At 44.0% G+C, this 21963-nt stretch overlaps 1 protein-coding gene across 2 annotated transcripts in view; it reads right to left on the reverse strand.

The window, feature by feature from the left end:
• Window positions 1–13280, reverse strand: part of EGFR (epidermal growth factor receptor) — a 140406-nt gene extending 127126 nt beyond the window's left edge. For both annotated transcript variants that reach the window (XM_028749908.2, XM_028749907.2), the window contains exon 1: window positions 13145–13280. In XM_028749908.2, coding sequence (XP_028605741.2) covers window positions 13145–13280 — 136 coding nt within the window. The remainder of the gene's footprint in view (window positions 1–13144) is intronic.
• Between the last annotated feature and the right edge of the window lie 8683 nt (window positions 13281–21963).

A 21963-nucleotide genomic window follows, 5' to 3' on the forward strand; every position in this document is an offset into this window, starting at 1 on the left:
ACTGAGATCCAGCTCCGAGGGCCTTCTGGCGGTTCCCTCATTGCGAGAAGTGAGGTTACAGGGAACCAGACAGAGGGCCTTCTCGGTGGTGGCACCTGCCCTGTGGAACGCCCTCCCTTCAGATGTCAAGGAAATAAGCAGCTATCTTTTTTTTAAAAGACACCTGAAGGCAGCCCTGTTTAGGGAAGTTTTTAATATTTAATACTGTACTCTTTTTAACACTCGAATGGAAGCCGCCCAGAGTGGCTGGGGAAACTCAGCCAGATGGGCAGGGTATAAATAATTTTATTATTATTATTATTATTATTATCATCATCATCTCACTACTTAACGGGGACGCGGGTGGCGCTGTGGGTAAAAGCCTCAGCGCCTAGGGCCTGCCGATCGAAAAGGTCGGCGGTTCGAATCCCCGCGGTGGGGTGCGCTCCCGCTGCTCGGTCCCAGCGCCTGCCAACCTAGCAGTTCGAAAGCACTCCCGGGTGCAAGTAGATAAATAGGGACCGCTTACTAGCGGGAAGGTAAACGGCGTTTCCGTGTGCGGCTCTGGCTCGCCAGAGCAGCGATGTCACGCTGGCCACGTGACCCGGAAGTGTCTGCGGACAGCGCTGGCCCCCGGCCTCTTGAGTGAGATGAGCACACAACCCCAGAGTCTGTCAAGACTGGCCCGTACGGGCAAGGGTACCTTTACCTTTACCTTTACACTACTTAACGATGACCAATTTATAAAACAAATGAAGACTGCGACTAAACAATTCTTTGATATAAATACTGAGATTTTGACTACTTGGATATATCAATGAAAAGCATATAAAGCATATAAAGCTTTTATATACCCCGCACATGGAACCTTACAAAAGGACAATATGAGTAGTTTCTCCGTGGCCTTACCACAGCAAAAAGACTGATACTTATGAAATGGAAAAAATAAAAATAAAAACCCCTTCTACAATTGGATTGAAGACTTATACAAACTCTCAACATATGAACATATATGTGCATATAAACGCAGACTTGCCATGGACAAATTCAATGATATTTGGAATCCATTTTTACAAATACTGTAATAGGTTAAGATATGGTGAAGTAAAATAACAATTTTGTAAAGGTGAAAAACATAATTATGAGAACTAATCACAGATCTCCTGTGTCTTGTCTGTTTTGGCCCTGTGTACATTCTCGGTCACAAAATCTCTCTCAATCCCTCCAGTTTTAAATCAATAGCTTTTAAACACAGAGTATGTGTTCAAAATGTCTTAGCTGCATGTCCATTTATTGCAAAAAGTCCCCTTCTCACAAAGCTGGTTTTGAAAGACACCAGATTTTTATTTATTATACAGAGCAATTCAGAGAATCTCAGGGAGGAGCTCAAATGTCAATTAGAGCAACACTCTGCATTGCAACATTTTTCTCTATAAGCATAGGCTCCAAACAGATAAACCCACATAACAGAAGACCACAACCTGTGATAATTCAGATTATGGTGTGCTACACATAGAACGCAAGAGTAATGCAGGTGCAATCCATTCCAGAAGTATTAGAAGGCATGGAAAGAGTTCATAAGGCGATTTCTGAAGCCTCAAGCAAGCCAGCAGTGTTTTAGTGCAAGGCCAAGAAGCAATTGGGAAAGCAAGGCCATGTTTTGCTCCTTCTGCTCATTTAAAATTGGAAATTGACAGGTGGCAATGGAAACAGGAAATGGAAGAAGTGAGGTTACGGATGGAGTGCATCAAGTTTCTTGAAAATACAGTACAAATCATTCATAACAATATTAGTTAGTGTGAAGAATATATACTACAGTGGTACCTCAGGTTAAGTATTTAATTCGTTCCGGAGGTCCGTTCTTAACCTGAAACTGTTCTTAACCTGAAGCACCACTTTAGCTAATGGGGCCTCCTACTGCTGCCGCGCTGCCGGAGCACAATTTCTGTTCTCATCCTGAAGCAAAGTTCTTAACCTGAAGCACTATTTCTGGGTTAGCGGAGTCTGTAACCTGAAGCGTCTGTAACCCGAGGTACCACTGTACTACTATGATGCATCATCAATTGTTTAATGTGACAGACGGCAGAGCCAGAGCAGAGTCCGGTGAAGCAGTCCTTCCAAAATTCCACCAGAGGACTGGAGCCTCTCTCTGATTGGCTACCAAGAGAATAAAAAGAGCCGTTTCTGAGGGAGAGCGTTAGATAGGGCTTGATTTGAGTTGAGAGATAGGCTTCAGGTTGAGGGATAGGGCTTGATTTGATTGAAAGATAGGGATTACTAGTTGGGAGACAGGGATTATGGATTACTGGGAGATAGGGAGAACTGGTTCTGATTTGAGTAGAACATCCGCACTGAGGAGACTCTCTCTATAACAAGAGGCAAGAGCCTTGCAGCTTGGATAGGAAGAGGGGGTTGAGGGTGTGAGGAAGGTATACAGACAGGAGTTGCCTGGAGTCTGAGGGAGAAGCTGTGGGACTCCCTGGGCCTCATCTTAGCCCGGAGGGGAGAGTCCCCTGACTCAACTTTGTTTCACAATTCTTCTTGTAAATAAAACTGTTCTTGTTTGTCCAGCTCCTGCCAAGTTTTCCCTCACACAAGACCCCCCCCCCACTAGCCTGTAGTATACTGTAGACATTCATTTAATTGGCATACCATGAGGTGGGTCCGATATATTTAATTGGGGGCAGTTAGCTGGGTGAATCCGCTACTTTAGTAATTGGTGCTTAGCGGTGGGATTCGCTACATCAAACAATTCTGGCTACTGATCTGGTGAGTGTGGAATAAGGCTTTGTCCCATGCGCATTCATCACTTGGCAATAATATCAAGTGAAGGTGTAAATCTATGGGCGTCTATTTGCTTATGCAACAAGAAAGAGATGGATAACTTTGTATTGTATGTCCCTATGTGAACTACAGCATTTTAAAAATACAATTATCAGCTCAGACTCAAATGGATTCAAGTCACACATGGAGCAGATAAATCAAGTGAATGTGCATGTGTGAACCAACACATAATTTGGAACCAATTAACACCATGATTTACACACTTGTTCGCAAAGACAACTAATACTGTGGGGGGGCTTCAGTGCCTAGGCTTCCACCTCACTGCAACAAAGATTTCATAATAAATCTTATATTGTGCTCAAAAATTCTGGGAATTGTACTTTTGCTGTTCTTCCTTGCAGAAGAGACTGAGGAAACTAAACAACACAACTCCCTGAATAGGCAGTGTAGAATTTAACTATCCTCAGTTTTCTTTGTTACAATGTGAAAAACTAGTGAAAAACAGTCTTTGGCTTAACTCTGGGAACTATAGATTTCTTTTCTGGTCAATGAAAGAAGAATAAAAAATATTTCCCAGAGTCCTGAGAAACAGTTTTAGTACCAACCCTTGACTTATATTCTCAGTTGCTGTTTTCCTTTTTTCCAAGAGTGAGACAAAGGAAAATGCAGATGAGAGCGCTGATGCAGAGCTGTTATGAGCAAAGGTGGAATTTGTGGTGTGGGGGGGCACTCCACTCACAATGGCTTAAGGATTTCTAAATTGCTGGATTAAGTTTATGAAGCCCCTTTCCATTTCTGAATTGTTACTCAAATCAGGGCCAGCCCATCCATGAGGCAAGGAGGAGCGAATGCCTTAGGCAGCGGGATTCACAGGGACAGCAGATCCCAATGTAGATCTTTATTTTTATGGCCTTGTGCCTGATGTAGATCTTCACTCACCCCGTCTTCCCTTGTGGGGAGGAAGGCGCCATCTTGCAGTTTGCCTTAGGTGCCAAAATGTCTTGGGCCAGCCTTGACTCGAACCCAGTATGCAACACTGTTTTCCTACTATTCTTAATATTATCTGAAATGCAATCTTTGTCTGGCATTATCCAAGTTCAAAATGCCAGACAATATTTCAGTCAAAAAGACACGCCTAAGCACACAAAGGTCGCAGAACACAAAATGTTGTGCAGTTTGTCACATTAAATTTCTAGATGTTCTTTATCACTAGTCATTATTTCATTTAAAATGAACTGGAATATGCCTCAGCTTGACTGCAAGAAACTAGTTACTAACTTAGGCAATCCCTTATTTCTTTCCTGAAGGCAATGTTGAAATATCTGGCCAAACTGCTAGAACAAGTCATTTGCCATTACTCTGCCTCCACCCTTTTATTTTAGTACACTTTTTACATTTGCATTTACTTAGGGGGTGGGGTGGAGAATGAGTATCTAACACTTATAATACATACATTGGGACATGGTTTATGAAGGCCAGCACAGGATTAGGAGACATTAAAAGCACATATGGGTTTAAATTTGCTTAACTCTGTCCTCAGAGGCAGGGGATGGAAGTCCAAAGCTTGGTGCAGCTCATTCTCACAATCACAAACCATACATCTGATTTGAGCCACTTTGTGTTACCACACTCAAGAGATAAGAATGAAAGATGTTGCTTAAGGTGTTATGAAGGTAAATCATTCATCAACACAATGCCTGCTACCAAGATCCATTGCTACCTCGTTCCTTTAATATCTGTGTTATGGCATGAGAAAATTCCATACAAGCAGTTCTACCACAGGCTCTGAGCAGAGCACATTAACAAGGGAGCCCACAGAGGCTTTTATCCAACCACCTCCTCCAAGTGCTGCTGACATGTAAATATGGAGCACTATACTTTGGCCAAAAGTACATGCACATTTTGAAGCATTTTAATGAACCCTAGAGAATCCTCTACTTCAATGCAGAATTCCTCCATTGTGCTTTTCCTGCTTTAAACCTCATTAGCCCAACCTGAATGTCCAAGCCTTTATTAGCCTATATTACTCTGGAATAAGACTTGACTAGATAGCTTTAAAATGTCTTGTTAAAATTACTAGGTCTTGAAAAAATGTATTACAAGTAATGTAATAAATGCAACTTTATTTAAAATACTTTCTTAACTGATCATTGAAAAACTCTGTACCATATTCAAGCCAGTTTGACCAAAAGGAGAACAAATGTAAATTTTGAAGCAGATTAATTTGAATAAGAGTGATGTACTCTTGACTAAACTGGTACAGATTTCAGGACATCACAGGTATATGCAAGGCAATACTCCTTAAAGGACTCTCCCTGAACCAAACAAGTTCTCTCATACGACAAAGTCTCCAGGGCAGGCAGGGATCCTGTTTTCTGATGTTTCTAAAGCTCTAAACACTCTAATGAGATTAGTAAATACCTGGATTATTCAGGATTCCTCTATGTCCTCTCTTTAGAGCTCAACTATACATATAAATAATTGGCACCCCAAGATCTATAGAGAGGAGCTACGACAAAGTAGCTTATGCCAATGTAACATAACAATCTTCTTAGCTTCGTAAACGGTACAAAGCCTTCTCTACCATGTTGCCTGCTTGTAATAATCTCAATTCATGAGGTTATGGCTTCCTACCAAATATAAAAAGCACTTAATTGTACCAATGTAGCTAGTGGCTAAAGGGCTCTGGAAGAGACATCAGCAGTTTGCCTCTGATGCCCATCTGCACAATACATCTCAGCACAATTTTTGTGTCGTGCAACAGTTCTGCACCAGGCAATTGTGGCTGCCAATTCTCAGACTGCCAGATTGTGGAGTGTTGCCTCAGCCTCCTCTCCTCTCCTCTCCTCTCCCCTCTACTTGGGAGTCCTCCAGGCAGCCGCTGCTGCTGCCCCTGGTCTCTGAGCTGCCCTCCCCCCCCTGCTCCAAAGAGAGGTGCCTCCTCACACTTCCCCACAGGGGCCTGGGAAGAGGGTACCTGCAGCCTTAGTGGCCCAATGGAGAATGGCCAGCTCCTTACCTTGGGAGGCAGCAGTGGGCCCTCAGCTCCCAGGCAGGCCTTGCACATAGCAAGCACAAGAAAGGCCAGAGCAGCGCCTGCCCGCCTGCCCAAGCTCCCACTAGTCTGTCCATTCCCAATAGCAAGGGTTGGTGGACTGGCTGGGCACCCTCACCCGCTTGCTTGCTTGCTTACTCCGAGGCCACCTCAGCTCCTGACAACCAGCACCCCCAGAGGCACCATTCGCCTGTGGAGCTTGTAGCCAGGGCTGCTGCAACAAACAGCTGTGGAAGCCTTTGGGAGGCAGAGATGTGAGAGGATATCAGAGGAGGGAAGGAAGAGGGACAGAGGCCAGTGTTGCCCGTGGCACCCCTGACCATCCTTCAAGGCACCCCAGGATACCACTGGGATGCTCATTTTGATTGTAACACTTGAATGGAACAGTAAAGAGAACTGAAGAAAATCATAAAATCCTGTGCAATGCTTCTCATTCCAGTGCTGCTTCTCCTTCTCATGCCTGAGAAATAAGTCTTAAAAGGCAATGAAAGTTTTGAAACCCAAACTTTAATTAACATCACCCGTACTGTTGAATAAAACTTTTATATATAGCATTTATAAGCCGCTCTCATTTTAAGCATTCAAAGCAGTGTATAAAGTAACAAGGAGCGCAATCATTTCATAATACAAGTGAGAGATGCTTCAACATGAAATTCCTATTGGAATCAACAGAAGTCCTGCAAGGCAATTACTCTTAACATATGTCCCCAGTGCAAATTTGCAATCACAAACTTTCCTTGACTCCCTCTGGAATGTGATAAAGCACTATTGCTAGGAAGAAACACTGCATAGCCAATGACGTTGAGAAGGAAAGCTATTTTAAATTGGTTTACTCTTAGGAAGCCGCTTATGAGAAAGAACTAAATACTGAATATGTGATATACATCAGTATGCATATATGGATATATTTTAAGACACTAAAAGGTCATAGCATAAGAGTACTAACTGGCTATTATACAGGTAGATTAAAGGATTGTAGGCAGTTGCATCCATTTAAAAAGAAATAATATAGAACATCAGGCTCTGAGGAAAACAGAACTGCATGATTTGAACTGCAGTTTTCCCAACATACTGCAATAATTTTCATAAGTGTTTGATATCAGGAGTGAAATTTGATTGCACATGCTTGATATGTTATAATTACATGAACTATTTAACAAAGTTCAAAATCACTGGGCTGCTAAGAGTCATTACTGCTAATTTGCAAATTTAATAGTAAATGGAATACCTACAGAGAAATGTACAGTTATGAAAGGTTATGAAAGTTACAAGTTATGAAAGGTACAAAGCAAAGTTTCCCCCTTTCGCCATTACTGCTTATTTTGATTGTAGAAATTTTATGTATTGAGATAAGAGAAAATTCTGCCATACAAGGAATACAACTAGGCTTTCAAAGTTATAAGTTGAAGGCATTTGCGGATTATGTGGTTTGGGTTTTTTTAGAAGATGCAACCAAAAATGTGATAACAATACTGGAGATGATTTTAAAAATTGGGGATTTGGCAGGATCTATATGAGCAATATTAAAACTAAAATATTGACCAAAAAAGTAGTTGAACAAACAAGTAAAATACTGCAAGAAATAACATATATCAAAGTATTTTTTAAAAGTTAAATATCTGGGAATTTGGATTACAAATAATAATAATATGAAACTGTTTCAAAATAATTATGGGATGGTCTAAAATGAGATATGGAAAGCTGGAATAGAATGAATCTATCCCTACTGGGAACAGATCTCAACTGTTAAAATGAACATTTTGCTCCTCATCCAGAGTGGCGTGCAACCTTGAAGGGTTGGTGTACCAGATCACCAAGTTCTCTCCAGAGACGGGGCAGCAGCGCCCAGTTGCAGCCAGCTCCCTGAAGACCAGGACTGAAGTGCAACAGCAGCCACCAGAGCACACGTGGTTCTCTGGGATGGGAGCCACAGTAGCAGCAAGGCTGTGTTTCTGGCACTGGAATATTTGCAGCCAGGAATAATTGTCCGCCTGAAGGCAGCTCCGGGTGCCAGGCTTCAAGAGAGGCTCTTGCAGGAGAAAAGCAGGGCAGGAAGGATCTCTCAGGGTGGGAGACCAGGAGAAGAGGTGAAAGCTGACAGAATCTGCCTTTCTATGTGTGAATAAATGATGAGATATGCACATTATAAATGTGATAACGGGTCTTTTTAGTTGTTCTTTCTCTATTCTTTTTTCCCTTTCTCTTTTCTATACAATTGTGTTTTGTATTTTCTTATAAATGAATCTGAATTTTACTGTTTAATATGTTTAAAATGGTGTTTTATATTAAATATATATAGAGAGAGCCAAAGCTCTCATTCTTATTGCAGACACTACCAATTCTTAGCAATATGGGCTGCTTCAAACAAAGGAAAATAGAAATTTCCAAATTTATCTGGCAGGGGGGAAAACCTAGGATAAAATTTAAAATATTAACGGATATGAAGGCAAGAGTGGTTTTTGCCCTGCTGGACTTAAAACTATACTATGAAGCAACCTGTTTGGCTTAGTTAAAAGATTGTTTATTATGGAAAAATGTTAGACTTTGGTAACAGTTTTAGCTGGCATGCTTACTTATTGGTATGAAAAGGTGAAGGTAAATAAATATTTTCTGAACCACCCAATAAGAAGTCGTCTGTATGTGGTATGGAATAAATATAAAGACCTATTAGAAAAGGGGGAAAACCTGTGACTGTCCCCAACTGAAGCTAGTTCTTGGGGGAAAATTAATATGAGGGAGAAATGGGGCACATATAGAGATTTATTATGTTTTAAGGCGGTGGAATGTAAAATGAAAAGTCAAGAAGAGACAAAAGAATGGATATCATATTGGATTCAATATCGTCAAATGTTTGAATATTTTTAAAAAAATTCATTAAAAGGTTTTGGAGGTGGAGGGTCGGACTTTGAAAAGGAATTACTGAGTGGCAACGAGAAATTGATCTACAAGATGTACAAAGTGTTGCCTGAATGGGAAACAAGATGAGTTGGTAAAATCAACAATGATTCACTGGGCTCTTGGCCCAGGGCATAATATGGAAATGGTTAAGTGTGAAAAGTTGTGGAAAACTGATCTTAATTTTACTGCCTGTAGTGCGCTGAAAGAAAACTATATGAAAATGACATATAGATTGTATATATCACCCTTGAAAATGGCTAAAATATGTAAGAATGCTAATAAACAATGTTAGAAATGTAAACAAGCTGATGGCACTTTTATTCATATGTGGTGGTTTTGTAAGAAAGCAAAAGCCTACTGCGAAATGATAAATGAATTAAGTAAGATGTTTAAAACGACAGTAGGGGGAAAACCAGAAGCTTTTTTGCTAGGTTTGCTCAGGCCAGAGATACCAAAAATAATGATAAAACTGTTATGCAACAATTGAAGCAAGGATTATATATGTGCAGAAGTGGGAAAGAAACTGCAATACCCACAAGAGAAGAATGGATTAACAAGTTATGCCAAAATGGCAAAACTAACCACTAGACTAAGAGACTCTAATGATGAGGTGTTTGTAGAAGAATGGAAACCCTTTTCACATTACTTAAGAAAATACTTTAATTCTTTTTCAGTATGAGAGGGATTTATATCTTGAGCAACAGAAGAAGAAGAATATGTTATTTTTAGGTTTATATTTTACAGTTTGTGTGATATTAGAAACAAATGGGCAGTTCAGAGAGTGGAAATATAACGTCTTATCAAGTGATATGGGAAGTCAGAGAAAAATAAGAATGGTAACATATTATTTTTTAAAGATGTACTATGTAAAAACTTAATACAATATATATATATATTATATTAAAAAGGCGTACATTTACTTCTGACTTTTACAAGAGTTTGACCTAGTGTTCTTTAAAATATTGATACTGGGAACCAGTGACTTCAAACAGGACAATACAAACACATGAATAACGGGAGAGATAACAGAATCCCGTATAGCATGCATTCTTGTTATATGGGACATTGTCAGTTAATGTGCCTTTTCCCAGCATATAAGAAAATTTGCCATTCATAAATAATTCCCTGGATCAGACCAAAGACTCCTGGCTTTATGGTATTTTGATAGGTTTTGGTGATGTGCTCTATATAGTGGAAACCACCAGTAGTGGAGGAATGGGGTAGTGGAAGGGGCAGGGTACACCGGGCAGCATCTACTTTGGGGACGGCACACTGGACCCCAAAGGGCAGCACCCTCCAGCCCCATGCCTGCTACCTCCCCCTCAGCCACCCTGAAAAGAAAGGGGAGGGCTGGCGTCCGCCAGTCACCTCTCCCTCAGCCACCCTTCAGCAGGGACAAGTGGCTCAGCCCCGCATTGCTTTTGCTGCCAGCACACATGCATGCCATGTCCCCCTCAGCTCTGGCAGTGCGCCCCGCCCCACATGCCCCACCCTATAGAACAATGTGCATATGCTGGTGCCCACCTGCCCTGGATGTCACCAGGGCTCCATACACCACTGGAAGCCACGCATCTTTGATACTCTTAGTAAACTCCATTATGTTTTCTAATCTAAAAGACACAAGCCTTTCCTCGTAGAACTGATGCTTCCAACTCTTATAGCAGATAATAATAATAATAATAATAATAATTGTACCCCAGCCACTCTGGGCAGCTTCCAGCATATACAGAAACATAATAAAACATCAAACATTAAAAACCTCCCTATACAGGGCTGCCTTCAGGTGTCTTCTAAAGGTTGTATAGTTACTTAACTCCTTGACATCTGATGGAAGGGTGTTCCAGAGGGTGGGCACCACTACCAAGAAGGCCCTCCGCCTGGTTCCCTGTAACAGCCTTTCTCGCAGTGAGGGAGCTGGCAGAGGCCCTCAGAGCTGGTCCATAGTGTCCAGGCTGAATGACGGGGGCCGAGGTATTCAGGGCAGAAGCCGTTTAGGGGTTTATAGGTCAGCACCAACACTTTGAATTGTGCCCGGAAATGTACTGGGAGCCAATAAACTTATAGAAGCAAACTTATTGTTATCTACAGCAAATAAATATTAGATCATGCCCCCTTATTAGCGTTTGCCAATAGAAAGCAGGCACCGTGCTCAGTGGAATGTATTTGGAACCATGATAGCAACATAACACTATTAAGCCAGTTTATCACTTAATCCCCCAGAACTGAAGATGCAACTGCACCAGATTCCTTCACTGTTGACATTTAGATTGTAAGCTCCTAAGGGCGGGGATTTGTCTTTCCCCCTTATGATACCCTGGAAAAATACAATGTGAAATATTCTAACTATTGCTTTATAAATCTTCAGACAAACTATGGGAACAAGATGAAGTCAAAACAGATACATCCGCTCCTGTCCTTGACAGTATACAACACTGAGGGTGAAACAAACACAATTTACGTCCCCACCATAACATTAAAAACTGAAGCTGCAGCCCAAATTCAGTTACACTGGTGACCCAAGAAAGTTATTCCTGCCACCAGTTTTTTTTTAATTAAAATATGTGTTAGTCCATGGACCATAGCAGAACCCGTCTGCAGTTATCCCTTAATAGCATTATATCAAGTATGTACATAATGCTAAATGCTTTGTTTTCAGTACACATTTTTTGCAGTTTTATTCTACAAGGACCCAACTCAGACTACACAAAGGTAGATGGGAGTTTACTGAAAAGAAAAAGGCAGCCCTGCCCCAATTACATCACCACCAACAGGTATGAACTTGCTGTTTGGAGCAGAGAGAAAAACTTCTTGATGTTAAGATTGTGCAATAAGCTCCTCTGAGAGGCGTTTCTCCTTTTCAAAGTTAGTTTTATTGTCCAGCGTCATGAAATGCTTAAACTACTTTTGCTCAGCTCATGTATCAGATTTTTTTAGCTGCTGGTTTTTCCCTCGGGAAAGAGGCAGTAAAAGGGGAAAGAAAGAAGAAAATCTTCATTTCCCCCCTTTTGAGAGATTTCCAAAATAAGTAAATTTGCCTGGAAATAGACCTGGCTCCTTGCTCTAAAAACTTCACAAAAGTGAACGGAAGAAGAAGAAAGGGGAAACCACTTACAGATCAAAATAACCACCACAAAACTCTCTCCCACCATCCCTGCTGCAGCTTTCAAACTGGTTTTTCAGCAACAACAGAACACTTTCGTTACAGCTCTTAAACTTAAGCCAAGTGAAGGGAGACGGGGAGAGTGGATGAAACTCCAGGCAAGTTCCTATGAGGTTGACAAGGCTTTCAATCATAGATTGGGAACCACTTACATTAATAACGTCTAACCCTTTTTCTTTTTAGGAAAAGCAGAGTTGAAAAGGCACTGGTCTCAACTATTCCTTCTGCTATTCCTTAACTATTCCAGATAGTTAAGAGGTCATTTTAAAAGGTTGGGACAGGGAACCAAGCATACAAACACACTGAACTTGCAAACCTCAAGTTTGGCTGGAATGCTAGTTGCTAGGCTTGGGCATTCCTATGAATCACTGGTGGTTTTCCCCACCTTACAGGAAAAGGATAATGAACTCTGGGCAGGAACCACTTCGCAGGGTATTTGGGTCCTTGGGAAACTGACAAAGTCCACACATAAACAACAGACTTCTCTCCACTATCAATTTGTTCGTCTTGGCCAAGTCTCTTCCTGTAAAACCCCAGAGAATCATGTGGTACCTTAACAGCAAATAACTTTATTACGACATAACCTTTCAGAAGCTAGGCAGCACTTTAGAATATTAACAAAATAAGAAAAATAACTAGGAAATATTCTGGGACAAGTTCTGTATTGGGGTGGGTGTCACCTCAATGGCAGACCAAGTTGGCTCTCATTCTTAGAAGGTCATTCCAAAGAGGTCACTGGGTATAGTGGGAATGTGTGCCTAACTTGTTCCTGTTGCCTCTGTCCTGTTATTTAAGAAAAGTCTGAAGTCGCCAGCAAGTTACCCAGGAAGTCGGGAAGAAATTGTGGCACTTGTACCACCTCTAGTTTTCACCATATTGAGCTTTCCCTCCAAGACCTATCAACTGATCGCCAACCCAGTCTCAGCTCCCCACAAAAGGATTACTATTAGCAAATATTATTACTACTATCAAACAATTCTGGCAAATGTTCTATGATAACCTGGGAGGCATCTGATGCCGAGAGCCAGTCTGGAGTAGGGAGCCCAGACCAAGGGCTTCCCTGGCGCCCAGGGCCAACCCCAGAAGACAATTCCACAACCCAACAGTGGAATTATCCAAGCACCGCGGGAAAATAAATGCTAACTAATCAGGGGCGCTGACTGCCAAGGAGCATGTGCAAAGCGCCCTCCGGACTAAGCCACGGCCCCTCCGGACTCCAGTGCCGAGCGCCGACCCTTCCCCGCGAGCCTCGCCCTCTCGGCGCTCACCTTTCTTCTCGTCGGCGGCGCCGCACAAGCTGCCGGCCAGCAGCCCCACCAGGAGGGCGGCGGCGGCCGCGCGCCTGGCCCCCAAGTTTCCTCCTCGGCCGGCGAGCGAAGCCGAGCGAGCCCCGCAGAGCCCCATCTCCTGCCGGCTGGCTCCTCAGCGAAGCCTCTCGCGCCGGCCCAGGACCATGCCAGGGGAGCGCCGCCTGCCGCGCTCGCTGCTCTCCGGCAGCCGAGAGAAGGAGGAGCGAGGAGAGGCTCTTGGGCCGCCGGACGGGGCGCTTCTCCCGGCAGCCGGCCCCTCGGCGGCCCCGCTCCAGGTGCGCGGGAGCCGCTTTGCGCGCGGCGTCGAGGAAGACGCGCCTGCTTGGCTGCCTCTCTTCTCTGCGCCGAACTCGCCGGCAAAACTTTTCCCCTGCTCCGTCGACGCCGCGTCTCCAAGAGCGCAATCGGCTCCCTCGGAGGATTCCGGCCAAGCAGTGGAAGGAGGCGGCGGGGGAGACTCGGGGAGAGCGAGAAGCGCGGCTGGCGGCGGCGGCGGCGGCCCGGGAGGTTCGCTCCGCGCTGCTGCCTTCAGGTGGAGCTTCGTACCTGCCCAGCGCAGCCGCTGCTGGGAAGGGCGAGAAATTCCAGTCGGGCGGGCTGAGCTGGGCTGCGCCCCGCGCACGCGCACTCCCCCGCCGCCGCCGCCGCCGCCTGTGGTCCTCCTTATCTGCGGCTGCTGCGACTGCCGCCCCGCCTCGCCGACCTGCAACTTCCCAAGCCCCGGAGATGGCGGAGAGGAGGAAGCCGCGCCGGGAACGCCGGAGGCAGCGAGGGGTCCCCGGTCCTAGAGCGGGGAGACGAGGGGGCGCCTCCAAGGCAGGCCAGTCCGGCCATCCTGCTTTGCGCATTTCGGCCGCTTCTTTTCAGGCCACCCGAAGTGAGTTTGGCCTGACCATCCTGTCCCCTCCCTCCCTAAACATTCTGGGCATGGTCATCCTGGAAAGCAGAATTTATGCTTTTATTATCATCATTATTAAATTTATGTACCACCATCCAAAGATCACAGGGCAGTTATAATAATAATTCATAATATTACTTACTTACTTATCTGGCCAAGCCTCCCCAGCCACTCTGGGCGGCTTCCAACAAAACATTGAAAACACAATAAAACATCAAACATTTAAAACTTCCCTGAACAGGGCTGCCTTCAGATGTCTTCTAAAAGTCTGGTAGTTGTTCATTTCCTTGACATCTGGTGGGAGGGCGTTCCACAGGGCGGGTGCCACTACTGAGAAGGCCCTCTGCCTGGTTCCCTGTAACTTGGCTTCTCGCAGTGAGGGAACCGCCAGGAGGCCCTCGGAGCTGGACCTCAGTGTCCGGGCTGAACCATGGGGGTGGAGACACTCCTTCAGGTATACTGGACCAAGACCGTTTTGATTTAAAAGAGAAGTAGAGCTGGGTATCATCTGCATACTGATGAACACCCAGCCCAAACCCCTGAAGATCTCTCCCAGCAGCTTCATATAGATGTTAAAAAGCATGGGGGAGAGGATGGAACCCTGAGGCACCCCACAAGTGAGGTCTGAACACTCATCCGCCAACACCACTTTCTGGACACAGCCCAGGAGGAAGGAGCGGAAGCACTGTATAATGGTCTCCCAGCTCCTCTAGATGGTCCAGAAGGATGTCGTGGCTGATGGTATCAAAGGCCACTGAGAGATCCATTAGAACTTGGAAACAGCTTGCACCTTTGTCCCTAGCCCACCGGAGATCATCAACCAGCGCGACCAAGGCAGTTTTACTCCCATGATGAGACCTGAATCCCGATTGGAAGGGATCCAAATGGTCCGCATCCTCCAGGCGTGCCTGGAGTTGTTCAGCAACCACCCACTCAATTACCTTGCCCAATAATGGAAGATTTGAGACTGGGTGATAGTTGGCCATATCGGCCAGATTCCAAGATGTTTTTTTAAGAAGCGGTTTAATGACTGCCTCTTTCAGTGGGTCTGGGAAGGCTCCCTCACAAAGGGAAGCATTCACCACCCCATGGAGCCCATCTCCCAGCCCTCCCCAGCTCGCTTTTATGAGCCAGGATGGGCAAGGATTGTCCAAGCAGCCTGTCCACATCCTCGGAGGTAACAGATTGGAATTGATCCCATGCAACTTGACTAGACAGGACTCTAGCACTCTTCTGCCCTGGCCCTGCCCACACAGTGGAGTCTTCCTCTTTCCGAATCTCAGCGACTTTATCTGCAAAAAAACTTTGCAAAATAATTGCAGGAGATCTTGGAGTCCTTGCCAGGCCCCAATGGTGAAGGTTGTTCTGTTAGATTGCAAACCACCTGAAAGTGCCTCCTGCTGCTGTTTCCAGCAGATGCAATAGAGGGGGTGAAGAAGGTCCTCTTCGCCGTCACTGTTGCCACTTGGTAGGCTCAACACTGAGCTCTAACCCATGTCCGGTCCATGGAGTCAGAGAGGGCGTTTAAGAGCCAGACAGTTGATAGCCCTGGTTAACTCCGCATTCCAGCAGGCCACCAAGAAATCCGCTGAAAGGCCATCAGCATGGGATAAAACATCCCCTACCACTCTCTGGAACCATTAAGTGGCGGATGCGGACCATCTGAATTGGTCCCACCTCCCTGCAGAGGGGAAGGATTGCAGAGAAGTCCAGTTGCACCAGGAAGTGATCCAACCATGGCACTTCTTTTGTTTCGCTTTTAGTTAGTGTTAGATCACCAACATCCGTAGAGGTAAACACCAAGTCTAAGGCATGTCTGCGGCTATGGGTTGGGCCAGACATATTCAGGGACAGCCCCATGGAGGCCATGCTTTCCACGAAGTCCCGAGCGGCCCCTTCTAAGGTCATGTCGGCATGGATGTTAAAATCCCCCAGGACAACCAAACTAGGTGTCACCAGGAGAACATCCGCCACACCTGAAGCAGCTCGGGCAGGGAATCCTTGGTGCAGCGGGGAGGTCGGTACACCAAAAGGAATCCTGTACTTCCCCTATTGCCCAACTTCCAGAAAATGCACTCAGAAAACTGGGTCTTCCCAATAGGATGCCTGGTGCAAGCTAATGACTTCCTAAAAATCACTGTAAACCCCCTCCCCGCCCACATGACCTGGGTTGCTGTGCGTAAGAGAAACCTGGTGGGCAAGCAGCGGCAAGGACAGGCCCATCTGCTTCATCCAACCAAGTCTCTGTTGCCAGGTCAAGTCCTCCATCCACAATCAGGTCGTGGATGGCAGTGGTCTTATCAGTCATTGACCTGGCATTGCACAGCAGCACCTTCAGGTCAAATTACAGTACTTTGCCATCTCTTTAAAGAAAATTTCTGAATAAAATTCTGGGATAGGAAACAATCTGATTAAAAAGCAAGGCAGTGGTGGAGTGAGCATTGCCGCCCAGCTGTGGTAGTGCTTTTAAATATCCCTATAGCATATTAACAATCAGTCTGATTTAGGGAGGAAAGCCTTTTTGTTGCAGCTGCTGCTAGTACACAATTGGAAGTTAAAAACCATTGCCCATCTACTATAAATCACTCGGAGATCTTTCAGTAGATCATGTTATGCCTTCTGATCCTCCTTTGTGTAGAGTAACACTGTCACTTAAAGGTAACCTTTCTCACCCTTCCTGTGCCACTCTGTATCTGTATCTCTCTCTCTCTCTCTCCCTCTCTGTAGCATCCCAATCTCCTCCCCACTGTCTTCCTCCCTCTCTCTTACACACATACTCAACACAAACCCAAGATGCATTTGTAGAAAAGGAAGCAATTCACAGAGGAGTGGTCCAGAGCAAGAGTGGGCTAGAGTGTCTGACAGATTGCATGAAATTAGACCAAAATTTATGTGCAGCACATAGGCCAAAACTTCCTCACTACTGGTGTAAAGGAATGCATTTTTCCCCAGGGGAATCCATCCCCAGGGGAATCCATCACAATTTTAGAAACATCTATCAAGTCATACCACAACTCCCCCCCCCCCCAACTAAAAACCCAGCAAAAGAAAGAAGCTGTAACAACCGCAGACAGCAAACACATGCACATATACTTCCTGAGTTAAATTCAGTGTTAATTCAACATTTGATTCTAGATGCTGAATGAAACAAAACAGGTTTATGCTGCCTGGTCTCAAGAACTTGCTCTGAATAAAAAGGCCTATGTACTGCTGGTATTACATTTCATATTATGAGTATTTCCGCAAATGTGCACCTTTGGCGCATAGTCTCTCATAGAAGTTGGAACAGGAACAGAGAGGAGTTGCTTTCAGATGCCCAATCCTCTTGGAAACCCATCGGGAAGAGGATCAGGTCCAACTGAGCTTCACGCCTGCTCTCTCCTTGTGAGTATAACATGAGAAGGGGAACATGTTGCAGGGGTCTGTCTCCTTCCCAGTGCCTCGTTTGGAAATGGGACGGGATTGGAGGCTACAACTATAGCTTTATCAGTGCCTCAGATATTGGGGGAGCTCCATTCTGTTTGCTTTGTGACAAGCTGTGGGAGACAATTCTAGGCAGCGAATTCTTGTATCTCTTGTGTTGTCTACCACAATCTTAATGTCATGAAATTTCCCTCAGTGCAAAGACTGTGCCAGGAAGCAGGCAAAAGGGTATTTTCTTTTTAAAAGGAAAATTTATTAGAAAACAACAGACAGGGAGCAGCCTAGTTTTGCCAGTTTAGCAATAGCTGTAGTTCCTGTTCTTGTATCTACACAGCGGCTGCAAAGTGTGTTCTGGAAGCTCTTCTTCAATCACAATGCATTTTCCTGCTCATCATCTACTCAAATGGGGGAAAGGACTGTTTGCAAAGAGAAGTCCATGCATGCTGTCTCTTAAACAGAAGGGGCAGGGAGTGGCTGCTAATTCGAGGGTAAATTCCCCCATTCCTCAATTTTTTAATCAATAGTTTTATTGCAAACTTTGAAGAAGTGTAGAAATGAAAGCATAACACTCTTTTCATCCATGTATTTGACCTGGAAGTGTTGTGTTAGTTTGCTTTAAATGTGGACCCTACAAAATCTACCATCACTATGATTCTATGATTGCTCTTCAAATACTGTGTACAATTCTGGCCATCACATCTGAAAAATGACTTTGCAGATGTGGAAAAGATGCAGTAACGACCAGGGAACTGGAGCAAGTAGTCTACAAGGAAGGGTTGCAATGCTTGATGCTTTTTGTTAAGGAAAGTGATGAGTGGAGAGGGATGGGGGCACATGATAGAGGTGTATACAATTATACATATGTGGGGGTGGGGGAGTGGAGAGAGAATGAATTTTCCACTTGTCTTACCGGAACCTGGAGTCATCCAGGGGGTTGGACTGGATGACCCTTGGTGTCCCTTCTAAATCTACAATTCTATAATTCTGTGGCGCTGGATGGTGGAAGACTCAGGAAAGGCAAAAGGAAGTACTTCCTCATACAGCACCAAGGTAAACGGGGGGGGGGGGGTTTACTGCCACAACTTTAATGGCTTTAAAAGGGGATTAAATTCATGGAAGATAATGCTATCAATAGCATCTGTTAGCTCATTTGGTTAGAGCATGGTGCTGATAAAATGCTAAGGTTGTGGGTTTGGTTCCCATATGAGCCACCTGCATATTCCTGCATTGAAGGGGGTTCAAGGCTTTTATTCAGCCAGGAACTTGCCAGAACTCATTTCCAGCATCTCTCAGCTCAGCACCATTGCAATTTTAAGAGAAAAAGGAAGGTGTTCATGGTGAATTCCAGCACCTCTTTTTCTAGAAAAATAGCATTCGTTGGACTAGATTCATTCCAACTCTGATTTATAATAATGAGTCATAATAGCTCTATGCTGTTTCCAAGATCATAGGCAGTGTCCCTGAATACAATAGCAGGCATCTGATTGGCTGTTGTGGGAAGCAATATGCAGGGTGAGAAAGGATATGCACGCTATGTAAATCCTGCATGGAACAGATTGCTGCTGAAAATCTATTCAAAGTCAGAAAAAATTGCAACAACTTGGGTGTTTTTTTTAAAAAAAGGACAGGATGACACTGTAGAAAACACTGGAATGCAGTAGTTTGTCTCCCTGATAAATGAGTGAATTGCTCTTCTCAATTCCAGACTAAACAGCTGGTGTGGAAACAACCCTTAAAGGGGAATTCTTATGCCTGTTCATGGAAATGGTACAAACAAGTTATTAACATTATCCACAGGGCCTTGATGCTTCTTGCTCAGTGTCTTCTGAGAAGGCATGGAACACCCCCACCTCCCACCACCTCAGTTGCAGCAGTGTGGCAGACACACTGCTGTTAGCAATGTAATGACCAAACATTGCTGATGCTGTTAATGATTACCTAGCTTTGCAATCATTACATCATTGTAGGTTGTTAGTTTTACTGGTTTTTAGTTCAATGAAACTTGAGGAATAACAAGTAAAGTTTCACTCAGGTCTTTACCTGCAGTTGCATTCTGCCCCAGTTCCTCGTGCATCAAAAAAGGTTGTTGTTTACTTTTAACTGGCTGAATGAATGTATTTGTCAAGAACAAAAGTCATAACAAAGCATCATAAACTAAATACATAGCAATCAGTGCATCATAAAAGGCAGACGAGAACATGTTTCAATCCACATTTATTGATGTGCACTTGCTTAGCACAGGTAAAAGAAGCAGCAAAATCAAAAACATTATTATCCTTATTGTAAAGGCAAAAATCCAGCCTTTTGGAGTTCCCTTGTTAATTGTGCTGCTTGAAAGGGGATAGAACTCCTTGGTTATATATTCTTCCAAAGCAGTAGCCATTTTGCAGCAAAACCAATAGAGTCCTGTGCAGCAACTTCAAGTCTAACAACTTTATAGATGCATAATTTGGGGATGCAAATTCAAATGCAATTATATCTCTCCACTGAGAATATTGAGCTGGTATAAGAAGGTCTTGATTTTGGTCATTAACATAGTTAAAGAAAGGGGTCCACATTTCTTGGAAGGTGTCACTATTTGTTATGCCTTTAATTGCCCTCCTGCATCTGGTGAGACACTCAGACATTGCTATATCCCTTATATTATTTTCTCATATGTTCAGGGGGGTTACGTTCTGGTTCTTCCATTGCTGAGCTATTGCTAATCATGGTGCAGTCAGTAAGAGCTCAACTAGTTGGCTGTGGTGCAGGGTGGAGCCTAAGTCTACGTCCAAAGACAGTAGGACTAAGACAGGATTTGGAGAAAAGGGATTGGCCTGTAATTGCAGATATAATGGAGAATACACTATTCCAAAAGTTGTTAATATGAGGACATTCCCACCAAACATGAATAAATTAGCCAAGCTTTCCACAGCCCTTCCAACATAAAGGTGAAAGGGAGGGATTAATTTTTGCCACCCTAACAGGCATCCAGTGCCATCAGAGAACGACCTTGAGCAAGGCCTCCTGTAAGCGAGCAGAGATGGTTTTGAGTGGGATAGTGGTCCTGATATCCTCCCATTTGTGATCTTCAACTGGGTGACCTAAGTCTGATTCCCATACAGTTTGAAGGCCTCTAGCACCCCCCACTTCGTGATCTAATATTTGGGAAACAGCCCCCTTCAAGTCATCCTGCTTCATAAGGATTCAAACAAAGCAGGTATGCTAGGCCGTCTCCCCTGCACTCCAAAGAGGGTGCAAAATAATGAGCCTGGGCTACCTGAAACCAGGTAATATGAGTACCTTTTAATTTTCCTTGCAGTTCCTCTTTGGAAATTGCTTTCCCTCTGGGAAGCAGGCCACGGATTGTAGAAATGCCTATGTCCTTCAGATCCTTGAACTGTTAATATTTATCTGTGTGTCTGAAAGCTGAATGATCCAGGACCAGTGGTTCAGGGTCAGGGGCCAGTGTTTTGCTCCATGTTCTCCACACATAAGTACTGATCTACAGTAGTAAATGGATTGTCTATTTTCCTTTACCGCCTTCAAGGACAAAGGTAAGAAAGGGCGGGCTCCCATTAAGGTGTGGAAGAGACCATCTTGAGTTGAACCCCAGGGCTCCCCCTGAGCAATGGGATCAAGGATTTAATTGGAAAAGCAGCATAGTTTATTTTTTTAAAATATAATTATTATTATTTTCATTAATAAAATATAAAATATAACAACATTACAATAATCAATCAAATGCATTTGCTCCCCTGAGCTCGTGACTTCCCTCCCTCCCTTCACGCCTTTCTACTGTCAGTTTCTGTCCTTTGATACATATCAAATCCTTCTATGGTCAGATATTATTATTACACTGTGCTGCAGGATTTATGTCAGTCCTGCTAGTGTCTTCAACTTTTTACAATAGCCTCTTAAATGCTCAGTAAATTTACTCCAATCTCTCTGGAATTTCTGGTCGCCTTGGTTCTGGATCCTCACAGTCAATTTGGCCAACTCCGCATATTCAATCATCTTCATCTGCCACTCCTCAACCATTGGTAATTCTTGTAATTTCCATCTTTGGGCTAACAAAATTCTTGCCGCATTGGTGGCATACATAAATAATATTTGGTCTACTTTAGTAATCTCCTCTCCCATCAACCTGAGCAAGAATGCTATATTTTAACATATTTTTAAATGTTAAGTTAGGCACTCCCATTCCTCCTTTTGTTCTATGTGGAGAGTTTTGTTGCTTCTCCTAGATTTGTTGCCTCCTGACACAAATGCATTGAGTTTGTTTTGCCATCTCTTTAGCTGAAAGGATAGGCAAAACTTGAAGGAGAAAAAAAGAACTTAGGTAACACTGACCTTTTGACCACGGCTGTTCGCTCAAGCCAGTTAAGACTGAGCGGCTTCTGTTTCCTAAATTCTTGTTGAATGCCTTTATGCAGCCCCTATATGTTGTCTTGTGTTGTCTTGTGTTGTCTGGTGT

Source organism: Podarcis muralis, chromosome 12, assembly GCF_964188315.1.
Source record: "Podarcis muralis chromosome 12, rPodMur119.hap1.1, whole genome shotgun sequence".
NCBI classification, from domain to species: Eukaryota; Metazoa; Chordata; class Lepidosauria; order Squamata; family Lacertidae; genus Podarcis; species Podarcis muralis.